The 13267-nt window shown below is 39.1% G+C and overlaps 1 protein-coding gene across 12 annotated transcripts in view; it reads right to left on the reverse strand.

The window, feature by feature from the left end:
- BLTP1 (bridge-like lipid transfer protein family member 1) overlaps nucleotides 1-13267 on the reverse strand; it is an 84468-nt gene that overhangs the window by 18609 nt on the left and 52592 nt on the right. For 11 of the 12 annotated variants that reach the window (XM_079306238.1, XM_079306236.1, XM_079306244.1 and 8 more), the window contains exons 46-58: nucleotides 12099-12805; nucleotides 10704-10931; nucleotides 10252-10345; nucleotides 9213-9263; nucleotides 6581-6787; nucleotides 6263-6501; nucleotides 5466-5710; nucleotides 4839-4944; nucleotides 2801-2898; nucleotides 2515-2700; nucleotides 1680-1848; nucleotides 975-1186; nucleotides 161-359 (exon numbers count right to left, since the gene is read on the reverse strand). In XM_079306238.1, the coding sequence (XP_079162364.1) occupies nucleotides 161-359; nucleotides 975-1186; nucleotides 1680-1848; nucleotides 2515-2700; nucleotides 2801-2898; nucleotides 4839-4944; nucleotides 5466-5710; nucleotides 6263-6501; nucleotides 6581-6787; nucleotides 9213-9263; nucleotides 10252-10345; nucleotides 10704-10931; nucleotides 12099-12805 (2741 nt within the window). The remainder of the gene's footprint in view (nucleotides 1-160; nucleotides 360-974; nucleotides 1187-1679; nucleotides 1849-2514; nucleotides 2701-2800; nucleotides 2899-4838; nucleotides 4945-5465; nucleotides 5711-6262; nucleotides 6502-6580; nucleotides 6788-9212; nucleotides 9264-10251; nucleotides 10346-10703; nucleotides 10932-12098; nucleotides 12806-13267) is intronic. The other variant, XM_079306239.1, reaches the window with a different exon arrangement.

Consider the following 13267-nt stretch of genomic DNA (forward strand, 5'->3'; position numbering starts at 1 on the left):
ATATAACCTTTGAGACTCACATTATTTTGCCTTCAAAAAGCCAAAGTCTTATTTTTCAGTTTTTTTGGGAAAGTTCAGCTGTTTTTTAAGTCAATGGGAAGGGCAAAAGTGGATTTATATCTGAAATACTCTCGTCCAATATGAGATCACTCCCACTTACATGCATTCATGACCAGATCTCCTCTTATTTCTGGTTTCCAGTCATCCCAACTTGTCTCAAAGCCATCAGCAAAGCGGATGCAGAAGTTTTTGAAATGACCTTTGCTAACTAAAGACTCTGAGGAGCAGGCAGTGATGAGTGTGCTTTCAATAGTCAGGACTAAAGCAGAGCCAGTGTCAAGATCTGCAGAGTGGTTAGACTGGAAAACAAAATCACAGGGTGAATTTACTGTGCAATGTCACAGTGATACTGTATATTTATAAAATGCCATTTATCTTTCTGTATTAACTGGCCCCCTTCTGATATTTGCTTGTATTTTTCCTTCTCTGCAGAGAGTTTCAAAAGCATCACCTCTGCCCTGCATTGCTGTTTCCTAAATGCAATGCCTACATTATAAATTTATTAGGGCAGCAGGAGTCAAGCTCATCTGAAAAAGGAAAAAAAATCTGTGTTTAATGAAGGACTATAATCCATATGACCCCACGACCACAAAACTTAAGTCCAGGATCAACAATTTTCTCCATGAAAGATGGCACATGACTTGATTGAACACTGACAAAAAGTAGCTTTCATCTTTATGTGAATTTTTTTTTTTTTTTGGCACGGATAATTAAGTACAATCTTAAGTGTACAGACTGATTAATTTCTAGCTCTGTATATGCACATCTGTTATTATGTTTCCCTGTAAAAAAGCCCACATATTTCCTTTTATATACTAAACTCTTTTGAAGCATTTATCACCTGACTCTGGTACATGCACACCGCACACAAATTGGTATTTTAACAGAGTTCCAATAGTCACACTTGTGCTTACCTGGGGTGTGTTTGTGATGGGCAGGCAAATTCCTAGGTCATTGACAGTCAGCTGAAGGAACAGGGTCCCAAAAGCCTGTGCAGAGGTTTGCTGGATTCCAGGCAGCATATCCACCACTTCTTTTGTGGCCATATGAATGTCTTTATGTAAAGCCATTCTCTGTTCATTCCAGTTGTCATATGCAGCCTTGTAGTTCAGCCAGAAGAGCACAGCTTGATGAGGAAACCAAAAATGTTTAATTGAAATCAACATGTTAAGAAAACCAATGCATGTTCACTAAATGATTTTATTTTTCCTTTTTACAGCTCCTCCATTACTTTAAGTTCAGAGTGTGTATAACAATGGATGCACACACCTTCAGGGTGTAGTGATCAGGCTCATGCTTCAAAGAACAAAATGGACAAACCTGATCATGTACCAGAGTTTATACATTAAAATGGACAAAAGTCCTGCTGTTTTCAGCACTATTCATCCATGAGGATTTACAACAGCAACTTCCTCCAAACCATCTGAAAACTAATCACCTCAACACATGGAATTTTTGGTATTTGGTGACAGATTTATCCATCTGCTGGCATGGAGAAGATCTCTCAAATTTCTCAGCTACTTAACATGAAATATATTGAATCTTGAATAATCAAGCCTTTTGAGAAAAAAATATCTTCCTCAGTATGAACACAAACTTTTAGCAACTGTCTATAATACCTCTGTCAAAGGCCACGGGCTGGGCAAAAACAATGGGTCTGTTCAGAGTAATGAGCACAGCTTCCCTGTCTGATGAGCCACTGATTTCTTCTCTGAGAGCATTTCTTAATCCAATTCTTGTCTTGAAATAGGCAACTTGATGGAAGTCTGAGCCAGCTTCTTCATAAACCTTAAAAAATTCCAAAAATGGGAAGAGGGAGAGATTTGCACCAGAGAAGGGTACAGGGATGGAGATGGGAAGAAAAAAAAAATCAAATTACTGCATTAAACAAAATATAAAATGAAAACAAGTTGTGTCCTGTCCTCTTTTTCTTCTCTAGCCAAAGTCCCTTTGAGGATCTTCAATATTTTTGCATTAAGGTCTGATTACAGCATTTTTTTTTTTGTTCATCATAAACTGTTAACTAATGGAGCTATTTATATATCCAGATCTTCTATTGTGACAGTTGATTTATACATCCTAAGATTTCTTTTTGCCTGGTTGTTTCTTGGCAGCACAAAATACTTTCACATCCTAGAACAAGTGACTCCAGGTAACAGCAGGTTTAAGAATGCAAGAGTACAACTGTCAAACCAAGACAAACTAGGTCAAAATGTAGGTCTAGCAACATTTCGATCTCCTCTGATCTTATTCTTTCATTCAAATATTCTGAAGATTGCATCAATATCAACAAAGTTTGAGTTTGGCTCAGTAGAAAGGTTATTACCCTTCTAAGAGGCTAAGAAGTTCCAAGATATTAATAGTATGGGGGGAAAAAAGCCTCTTGGCTTGATTCTGAAGCTTTCTAATCATGCATTCTTAAGAACATTACATGCAAAGATTTTGAGCACTAACCTGATGTTTAACAATCTGTCCTAGTGCCAGATTCAAATCCACCTGGCATTTTCCAAACAGTTTGAGGTAGCTGCTACTTCCAGGCATTGCTTTGGTTTGCAGTCTGTTGGAGAGCTCAAGTTCTATCAACCCTGTTTCAAACCTCACAGCACGCATTGAGGGAGTTGTAGCTGTCACCTGAATTCCCTAATGGATAAGGAAAGTACAAAGTTATCAGCACCTGGTTCAGAGACATGATGAGAAAGGAAAAAAAGACCCCACCACTGTTTAGTTTTCATAAGGTTACCTTAAACTGCAGGCTCAATGAGTAAAGAAGAATTTTTGGTTTATCTCCATCTGTTGTGCCATCATGTTCATTCCAAAGAGGTATTGGCTGCTCCCCTCCTGTACACATTAAATATACAGTCACAGTTTTACCAAAGAAAACATTTTAAAACCAATACATATGACCATTAATTAGACCACATTTTAAACAGTGACTAGTTGAAGGTTTATAAAAACAAATGAGTATTGAAGACCTCAATGCAGATTCATCTTCTGACAAATATTTAATATCACTCCACCAAGAAAGAAGGAACAGGAACATGTTCCTCCCTCCTGGGAAACTTCCCACAGGAAGTCTCAAAGCTTGTAAGGAATGACAGGCTGGTTTTCAAAAAAAGTGTCATTTGTCCCCTGCACCAATGTATCTCCTACTTATCTGACAACACAAGTTTAACACTTGACCAAATACTATGCAAATTTCTTGAAATGAGGAACTGAAATGATATCAGTATTTTTCAATGAGAGTAAGAAAGAGTATTCTGCAATTATTTTATTTTTGGGTTTACTTCCTCATCCTGGCACATTTGATCCCAACCCTTGAAGAAGCAATCCTGGTTTTAATTCTCCTTGAGATTTATCTACATCCCAACTTAGTTTATAGGAAGAGCATGATGCTGGAAAAGGCTAAGCCATTAATTCTCTCCAAATATGCCAATTGATCTAATTACAGTTATTTGGTGGTAAGGGCAAGCAGTTAAATCACAGATTCAAAAAACCCCAAACAACAATAAATTCTTATCACTCCATTTTGTATCTGGATAATTTTCTTTTAAATAACACTGCCTTCAGCTTCCAGATGCAATTATTATGGACTGCTCTGTTCATTTACTGGCTCTCAATCTGTGCAACTTCACCTTCAGTAATTGGTACTTAGTTTTTATATAAAATAATATGCAAACAATGTTTTAGTGCAATACAAACTGCAATTAGAAAAAAACCACTGTAGCACATCACACTAATCAGTATTTTCAAGCCATTAAAAAAATTACTTTGCTCCAAGCCAGAGGGACCAAGCCAATTTCTGCCCTCACTGTTGTGCTCTGAGCATCCAGACCCATTGGATTTCTGACCTGACCACATCCCTGCTGAATTACCCCAATATGGAAGGCAACAGTCACATTTGAAAAACCATCAGGCTGCTACTTGCAATACAAATTTACAGTCTGGAAAAGCAGAGAAACAACACTGGTAATCAATTCCTCACATAAAAATGCAGGGGAGATTGAAATACAGAGTGTAAGAAATGCTGCAAAAGCTAATAGAGGTTTACTATATGCTCCTCTACAAAAAAGAAGTTCTAATAGAATAATGACAGCTGTCAGAAGATTTATTCTTTCCCTAAGCATTTTCTTACTACCCAATACTAATATATTTTGGCTGGAACAAATATCACGGTGTTTCTTGTTAGTCTTCAGGGACTTTGGCATTTTCCATTTTCTCCACTGCATTTCTAACTGCCTTGAGGGCATGTCATGAGGACTTCTACCATTCTTTTATTGCATTTGTATACCTGAATAAATATATAAATACACACGCACACACAGTGACATGAAAGGAGGTAGATGTACACACTGACACTCTTCTCACTTAGTTATTACTTTTTCTTGTTTCTTTCATTGTTATGTTTCTAGCTGTTGATGAATCTTTCCACTAAAAATTAGCTGCATTTCTGTTAACAGGCTTTTAGGATAACTCAAATAATGTTCAAATCAAAGTGACTACCCAGCCAAAAATCACACCAAGGGGAGACACAGAGACTGATGTCCAGAATGCCAAACAATCTTGATTCCCAATAAAAGCCCTGCTTATGATAAGCCTAGAATAATTTTCAGAGCCTCTTATTTCAAATTCTAGTTCTGCTTCCTGCTTCTGCTGGCAGTGCTCGAGGTAAAATGAGTGTGTCTGTGAAATTAAAGAGCTCATCCTGAGAGCTACATTATGTTGCCATCAAACAAGGTTTGAGGATCTTACTTTAAGTAGCTTTGAAGTGTTCTGCTTACCTGAAACCTTCTGAATGACCTCGTTTACTTCCTTCATGAACACTTTTTGCACAAATACTAAATGGTTTAAAAGGTCAGTGGTGAGATTATGTTCGAAGGAGCCAACCTGCAGAAATAGAACATTTGAGAACAAATCTTAAAAAGACAGATTTTCAGTTTTTTTATTTTTAACTGCAAACATCAGAATCCTCAATTACAAACATGCCAGACTGACTAATTTTTCTAAAGAATCAGTTAGTAGAAATGCTCTGCTTTTCCTCAGCAGGTAAGTTTATTTTAAGCCCCATCCCTTTTCTGTCTGTGAGAAAATTAACTATGGAAATTGGCATGGAAGTAGAACCTGTGAATAGAACACGCTGTGTCAAGCAGAGAATTTTCTGTCATTAAGGTTCCATGTCATGTCATTATTTCACTTATGGAGCTGTCTAATCATGAAAAAAAAAATTAAAACATCTATAAAACAGCTTGCCAGTTTTTCAGTATTTAGATTCAAACTGCAAACTTGTGAGTTCTGGAGAAGATAGATTGTTAAAAAAATGAAAATGCATAGACAGAGTTGTAACAGAAGGAAAAGTTATCAAAGATGTTATCAAATTATCAAAGTTGACTGCAGATTTGAAGCCCTACCTCAGCCACACAGCGCAGGTAGTTCCCCTGCAGGTAGTAGCCTTGCTTGGCAGGCAGCTCATCAATGCTCCAGATCTGGTCAGAGTAAGTGTCATGCTCCTCCATGACATATTTCCCTGACATGGTGACAGGAGGCAGGTTGAGACTGGCCGAGGGAGGAATGGTCGACATGTCAGTGGCAGAAACTTTTGAAGTGAAGCGCAGTCTGTGATTTGGAAGTTCAAAATTAAATCTGGTTTGGGCACCTGTAAAAGGAAGGTGGGGAAAGAAAAGGTATGAACTGGGAGAAGAATCTCTTATTTATCCTTAAATTTAAAAACAGTTTTTGAACAATAAAAATTTGAAATGTTTAAAATGTTGTTGAAGTGCACAGACCTAAAGAACTACAAATATCCACCCACATGGTTCTGGGTTGCCTTAATTTCTAAAGAAAATGAGGACTCCACAGTAATAAGATTGAGAGGGAGTCATACAAACCACCTTGAGTATACAGAGGCCCTGCAAGACTATTCTCAAGTAGCATTGCAAATTAGAATTTCATTAACCAGAGATTATAAACTTATTTTAGCAGCTAGAGGAAAGCTTTCTAGGAGGGTGCTATATATGAATGTATCTATGTTTTCATGTGCTCTTGTATTCTGCCTCTGGGGATTAATTGTCTGTAACAATCACAGTGTAACTTCTCTGTATGGGCCCATCTGATTGATAAAAAAAAAGCTGATGGCAACAGATTCAAAGCTCTAGCTGTACCTCAACAGAAAAGCAGTAATTTTTGTAAGATTCCAGAGAACTGTTACCTGTCATTCCATGACTCCTCATTCTTCCCATCTTGTACTCTGCCTTCAGGGAGGGCAGGAGCGCTGCTCCGATAGCGATCCCATCGATCATGGCACTGAACTTCAGCACTATGGGCTTCTTTTCCAAGCCTTCTGGCAGCTGGGGGAATTCATTCGTTTCAACGGGGGTTTGATTGATGCTCGTGGGAGTCTTCTCAGAGGGCAGAGGAGTGGCCACATCTTCTTTGGCTGGCTGGGGTCTGCAGACAGAGACAGAGATCAGGAACCCTCCCTGTGGCACAGAGAGCCGAGGCAGGGGCGGGATGTGGGAGCACTCACGCGGTGGAGGGCTGGCGGATGAGGTCGGAGATCTGCTTGGAGAGCTGGTGGGAGCTGCGCACCATCATGCTGTGCAGCGTGGCCGGGTGCTGCGGGATGTTGATGCTGATGGCTCCCACCTTCACCACCGCCGCGTTGTTGGTCTTCAGCCCCCGCTGGGCGCTGTACAGGGCCTGCGACTTGGCAATGCTGCACTTCACCACCGTTCTGACAGCAAAAGGGAACAGCAGTCACTTGCACGCCCTGCCTGCTGCAGGTTAAACTGTTTTTAAGTGTAACCCGAATTGTGAAGCAATGCTGTTTGTCAACTGCACCCACGTTGCTTTTTCTTTCGCTTGACACAGAGATGCACTCACTACATGCCACAAACAGCTACACTAAAGGGAACTACACATCATGCATGGCAAAAATATCCATTCAAAACTGCTACTCTTGCCTAAAGGAAGGTCATTTCAGTCCATACACACCAGGCTGCACATAGATAGACAAATTTGCACACAGAGAAACAAAGAAAGTGCCTTCCATTTCAACTCCTGTTCAGGAATAATCTTGAATCATATTTTTGGTAAAAAGTCAAATCTGAGTTTTGCATCCAAATAGGTCATTGGAGGAAGTACTTAACAGTAAATATAGCACGTGATAGATGAATTTGTAAATTAATGCTGATGAATTCAAACAGATTGTTCCAAAATCTAAATTATGATTGTTCCAGTCATCTAAACTTTATTATTATGTTGAGGAGGATATGGTTCACAATGGTTACCCAAGACAAAAATAGAACTGCACTAAGCGGACAGATTCTGGTATCACAGACAGAACTCTGACATAGCAGAATTCATTTAACTCCTATTAAAAATATATTGAGGTAACACATTAATGTTTCTATGGTCAATTCCTGGAGGGTTACCCAATGGAAGTGTATTATGCAGTCAACACAGAATTACAGCCTCAAAGAGAAGGACATGGAGTTGTCAAGATGCAATACATCAACTAAAACGGCTGAAAAATAAACGATAAAGTTGCAACATTCAAAAAGTTTCTCAAATACTGTATTTCAAGGGATATAGCTAAAACACTTATTGTATCCTATCTAAGTTGTTTATCGACAGTTTGGTCTTATGGTGAAAGAAAATACTCTGAACTCCACTCTCTAACTAATGTTTGTTCATATTCTTATGTTAAAATATCAGCAAGCCCAAAGTAACCCAGGTATGGGAATACAAACAAACAAAAACCATGATGCTTCTGCTTGCATTCAAGAAATACACAGCACTGTAAGGCAACCACTGGCCTATCAACAGCAAACTAATTAACTGAAGTTCAAGGAACATTCTCAGATTTTCACAGCTATGGAAGAGATGGAAGTGACGTAAAGTAGCTCAGAATTAGTATTGTAGAGCAGACTATCAAGTAGAAATTATTTCAAAACACAAAACAATTCCCAAAAATTTTCTGAAAAATACTATACAAATAAATATTACTTAAGAAAAGGTCAGAATTGTTTTAATCCACCTCCTTAAAAGAAAAACATCATTATTTCTCTTAATGTTTGCTCATTTCCTACTCTATTCCTGCTACCATTCTGACTCAACTGTTGTGAAGCCAATCAAGAACACATTTCCATCTCCATCAATAACATAAAATACTACTGCATTCAAACCATTTAAAACTTTTCCTTAATTAAAAATTTATTGCACCAGTATAGCTGTTGCAGGAGAAAAAAACCTCAGCAAAATTAACTGAGCTTTTCTCCATATTTCATGCAACAAATTCATTTCACCACTGCTTGCCTACAAAAAACCTACTTCCATGACAGAATGAAATGTGGAACAACTCTCTGGCTACCCATTTATTATTAATGATTTGCAGCTTGCTTTCCTCTAGTGATATACCTGGAAAACACCTGGTTGTTTCTCATTAAAAACATTAATCAATATTTAGGTTATATACCAGTAATACTTCCAGAAAGAATTCTATGTTCTCACATCAATACCATAAATGATGGCTTTCCAGATAAATTTGTGACAAAAAGTCTTTGTCCCACTAGAGAACTGACTACAAGGCCAGTACTCAACAGATTTTTGGGAATGTTGAGCTATAAGGACATTTTAAAAGTATTATCACAACAGTGAATAAACAGACACTGTGAGAGAGGAGACCTGCCCCCACACACAGTTCTTCAGCATGCCTAGGAGTTAAACCAGCACACAGGAAAATAAAGACAAAAAGGAATGGCCCTGCTCATGATGGCACCACAATTACCACTCCAAGAACAGTAGTTCCAAAGCAAATCTCACCTCTGTCTTCCCTTAGATTTATCAACAGTATTTCAGCTCATTAAAATAAGTACAGAAGAAGATCTAAAGAATTTAAGGCCCAGTGAAACTATTCTAACATTACAGCAGTGAGTGTAGTGCAACAGTAGCCCCTAAAACTATATTGCTAACATTGACAAGGGCTTTTTTTAGGCAGGTATTTAGCAGGCTTCATTTTAAAAAAGCTTCTCTAGGTAATACCAGATGTTAAACTAAAATGTGTTCAAGCAACATCTGCCTCCACAATCACACACAGTAGGAATGCAGCCATTAGCTACACAACACAGAGTTAATTGCAATATAATAATATGACATACAGAAACTCTTGTTTGGCTGTGCTTGTAGGAGATGTAGGAAAATCCTCCAGTCTACAGATGAAGATTGAAGAGAAAGCAAGAAAAATAAAAACAAAGCAAATAAAGAATAAACAGTCATGCAAAATTAGTCAGTAAATTACTTGTAACCCACAATATGACATTCATTTTCAAAATTACCAAGTTGAAAATTTTGGTTTTGCTCATGTTTGTTCTTGTTTTAAGGTCTATCATTATTTCCCCCATTTCCTTTTGTACCCTCCCTGTATGTAAAACAGACATGAAGAGCTTTGGTCACCTTCAGAAACCCTTCATGACTGTCAGATTGGAACTTTTATTTATCCCTCTGAAACAAACTTATTGGAAGCAACTTAGCTGAGGAAATTGTATAATTCTGTATGTTTTAATTTCTAATTAGCATCCTCCAAAACTCAAGAATTAAAAGGAGAGATGAACTCAAGTGACATTGCTTAGCCCCTTTCTACAGGGTCATGTTCTAAGACCAGTCCACATACTGAGGGTTACCCAGCTAACACCCTAACTGTGTCAGGGTGGCCTGTGCTACAAAGAATTGTGGTTCAGCTCTTTCTGCAACTCAAACAGAAAGAGATGCAGCTGGGAGCAAATTAATATAATGTATGGCCCTTTTGAGTCTGTGAACCTGGCAGAAATAAAAAAGCCAGAACAATGTGGATGCTGAGCAAGTGACTGATGATGTTCATGCACAAGAGGTGGTTCTGTCCCCCCTCCCCTGCCAGGTTGTGTCAATTATATAGAGGCTGGAGAAGGGATATTACAACAGTAAAAATAACATGAGAGAACAAAGAATGATGCATCATGAGAGTTGAAAACTTTAGCTATTAAAGAAACACTATTGCTCTTAAACATGAATAATTAACATCAGTAGATTAACTACTCCCTACAAATCTCCAGTGGTTTGAACCTACAATTTTCAAAAAGCAATTAGAAGCATAAGAGAAAGAATACAACTCATACCACCTCTATGAATTGAACAATTTAAATTTTGAGACTTCCTACTTACTGGATATTTGGGGTAATTCCCTCCAGCAGAACGATATTGACACCTCCTATGTGAGCAGTGGCACATGTCTCAGTCATCTTTTGGTGTAGCACATCTTTAGGGGGGGAAAAAAAATTAAGAGCATTTCAGTCAGTAGAATACTTCAGATATGCTTACTGCTTTTAAAAATATTGCAGCAGGAAAATAACTGAAAAATTACAGTTTTAGCAGTTGCATTAAGTGACGTCAACTATAAATTATGCCAAGAAGAAAGCTTTTTAAAATGAGTGACTGTCTTCTAAGAGAAGTTCTTCCATGGCACTTTCTGAAAATCTTTCATCCTTTTAAAATCTTTTAGCATCCTAGTAAACAGCTTTTAAAAGAACTTGTTGAGTATCATTATATTACACACACACGAACATGTAAAGTGGCCAGCAAATTTAATTACAGAGAAGGCTTTTAGCTCATCCCACCTTTCATTTTCTCTTTGAGGGTGAAGCTGCCGTGGATTCTCTTCAGCTCAGACTCCATGGTGAGGCCACCAATGTCAGCCTCCAGGTGTGTTCTGTTCACCATCCCTATCCCAAAGACGATGAGGGTGACGTGCTGCGGCTCCGAGGTCACCAGGCTGCGCTTGCGCCCGTTCTCCTGCTCGTTCTCAAACACCACCCTGCAGCCAGCCTCAGTGGGGCTTCGAACACCTCCTGCAACACCAGCAGTTATTTAAGGCTCTACCTGCAATAAATCCTTGGCATATCCCATTTATATCTGCATTTCAAACCAAGGATCCCATATGTTTTGTGCCAAGGAAACTCTTCAGGAGAACTATCTACGCTTCTCTCGCTCCACACCAATATCAATGCAACTGAACCAAATCCAAGACACAGTGATGACAATAATTAATTATGTGGTTTCATTATTATCCATAGATATGCTCTTATGTACCTTATATAAATATTTGTAATGATCAGATTTTATTGTTATACCAGAAAAATGCCCTGACACTTTCCAATTGATCTGGTTTTTTGATCATGGCACAGGCAAAAGTTCTTATAATGCTCTTTTGGATGACCAAGTTTTCCTTTTCAATGCTCAAGAGGCTAAAAATAATATAAGAACATGTATATCTTGTGCAGATATTCTAATTGTGGATATGATATTCCATGCATGAAAGAGAGTGCCTCTGTTTAACTAAAGTTCTCATTTGAGACTTGCTTAGATTTCATTCCTTAGTTAAAAAAAATCCAAACTATATAGCTACAGAGCAACTATACCATCCTCTACATATTTACAGCAATTTAAATTCAGCAACAAAAAGAATGATACTAGGTCAGCTCTCAGATTTACTCTGATGTGCTGAAATACATTGGAAATAGCAATAATTACACCAGATCTCAAGATTCTAGGTGAAATTATGGCCCAAACATCTATAACTTTTGTAGGATTTCATGAAAAATCAGTATTTCACCTTTCCTGCTCTGACAACAAGGTTCACAGTTGTTTTTCTTCCTACTGTCAGTCATTCTCAAGGCAGAAGTTTCCCTTTAAAGGGCTTATGTACATGCTGGTATATTTTCCCAGAATGATAATAAACAGCATTTCCAGTAGCCCCTTGAACACAAAACAGCACCTCAGGAGGAACAAGCTCAATCCATATTACAAAATTAGTGAGAAAAGTGAAGCTTTTCTTTTGTACATCATCTTGGTGATCTAATCAAAAGCCCCCCTCCATCCTCACCACTTGCCCTTCTGATCCAAGTTAGATGGGGTGGGCAACTCTCAAAAGCCACCTCCCAACCAAGCTTTGGAATGCCCTGTTTAAAAAAAAGCACACACACTCAGTTATTTGGGCTCATGAACCACTTTACCTGTTGGCCCAAAAGTTTCAGAAGACTTTTCTAGGATGCCAGTTGGATCAGAAATGAGTGAATAGAAGTTCAGTAGCTTATACATATTTTGCCAGCACTCTGCAGAGGGCTCGCTCTGCTCCGACACAGTAATGGAGTCGGAGTCATCCATATGGATCGTCACGTGGTCAACCACATCTTTGGAGCCTTTCCTGGACACTTTGGAGGTCCTTCGCTCCGACCTCCCCAGGGAATTCTTGTTCCTGGACTCCTTCTTGTTGTTGTCATTGTTTGCTCTCTTGTTCTTGGTGTTGTTCACCCTGGTGCCCCCGTTGAGGCTGCCCCGGGAGCTGCGGCTGAAATCCGAGGAGCGGAAGTCCCGGTGCTTGCGGGTTTTGAAGGTGGGGGTCGGGGAGGCCGAGCCGGCCGTGTACCTGCTCAGCTTGATGTCTGTCTGCGTGGCCTTGATGTCATCAATCATGGTGCTGAACTGGTGGATGAGCCTCACCAGGGCCATGTCCACGTGCTGGCTGATGGACTGGCAGGAAATGGTGAAGTTGCAGTGGAAGGTGTTGTAGTAGCGCTTGTTCAAGTCGTGGAAGGAAAGGGCGTTGGTGGAATTGTGGGGGGTGCACATGGATTTCTCCATCACCACGGCGCTGATGCTGAAAGTCTCCAACATCAAAGCTGGCTTGAATTCCAGAGGAGGAAGATTGACAGCTCCTTGCCTAAGGAAAGGAAAGGTACAAGTTACTACTGTGTTGCTTTTTATGAGAGTGAGAGTCAAATATGGTTTTTACACCGCTGACATCTAATTTACTGAACCCAGCCTTTTATTTCCCTTAGGATATCACCCTTCTACCACAGTTCTGAATACAATAAAATGAACTTTTATGGTTTCATACTGTGTGCTACTAACATAGAAATCATCCAGTTCCATGAAACCTAGCTTGGCATGCAATCATTCCATTATATCCTAAAGCTTTGCCCAAAATTGGTCTGGAGGAAGATTTAGCATTTTCACAAAAGAGCCACATCATTAGTATTTACAGGATTAATTATCAAACACCATTTCAGAGCCACACTCAAATTCACCCCCATTATTACTCCCACCACCTCTCCCCCTTCCCCAGTCTCCATTTTTCAAACACAGCTGGGATTCAAACAGTTACAATTCCCAAACCACTCCA

The sequence above is a fragment of the Erithacus rubecula genome, assembly GCF_903797595.1.
Source record: "Erithacus rubecula genome assembly, chromosome: 5".
Classification (NCBI taxonomy): Eukaryota; Metazoa; Chordata; class Aves; order Passeriformes; family Muscicapidae; genus Erithacus; species Erithacus rubecula.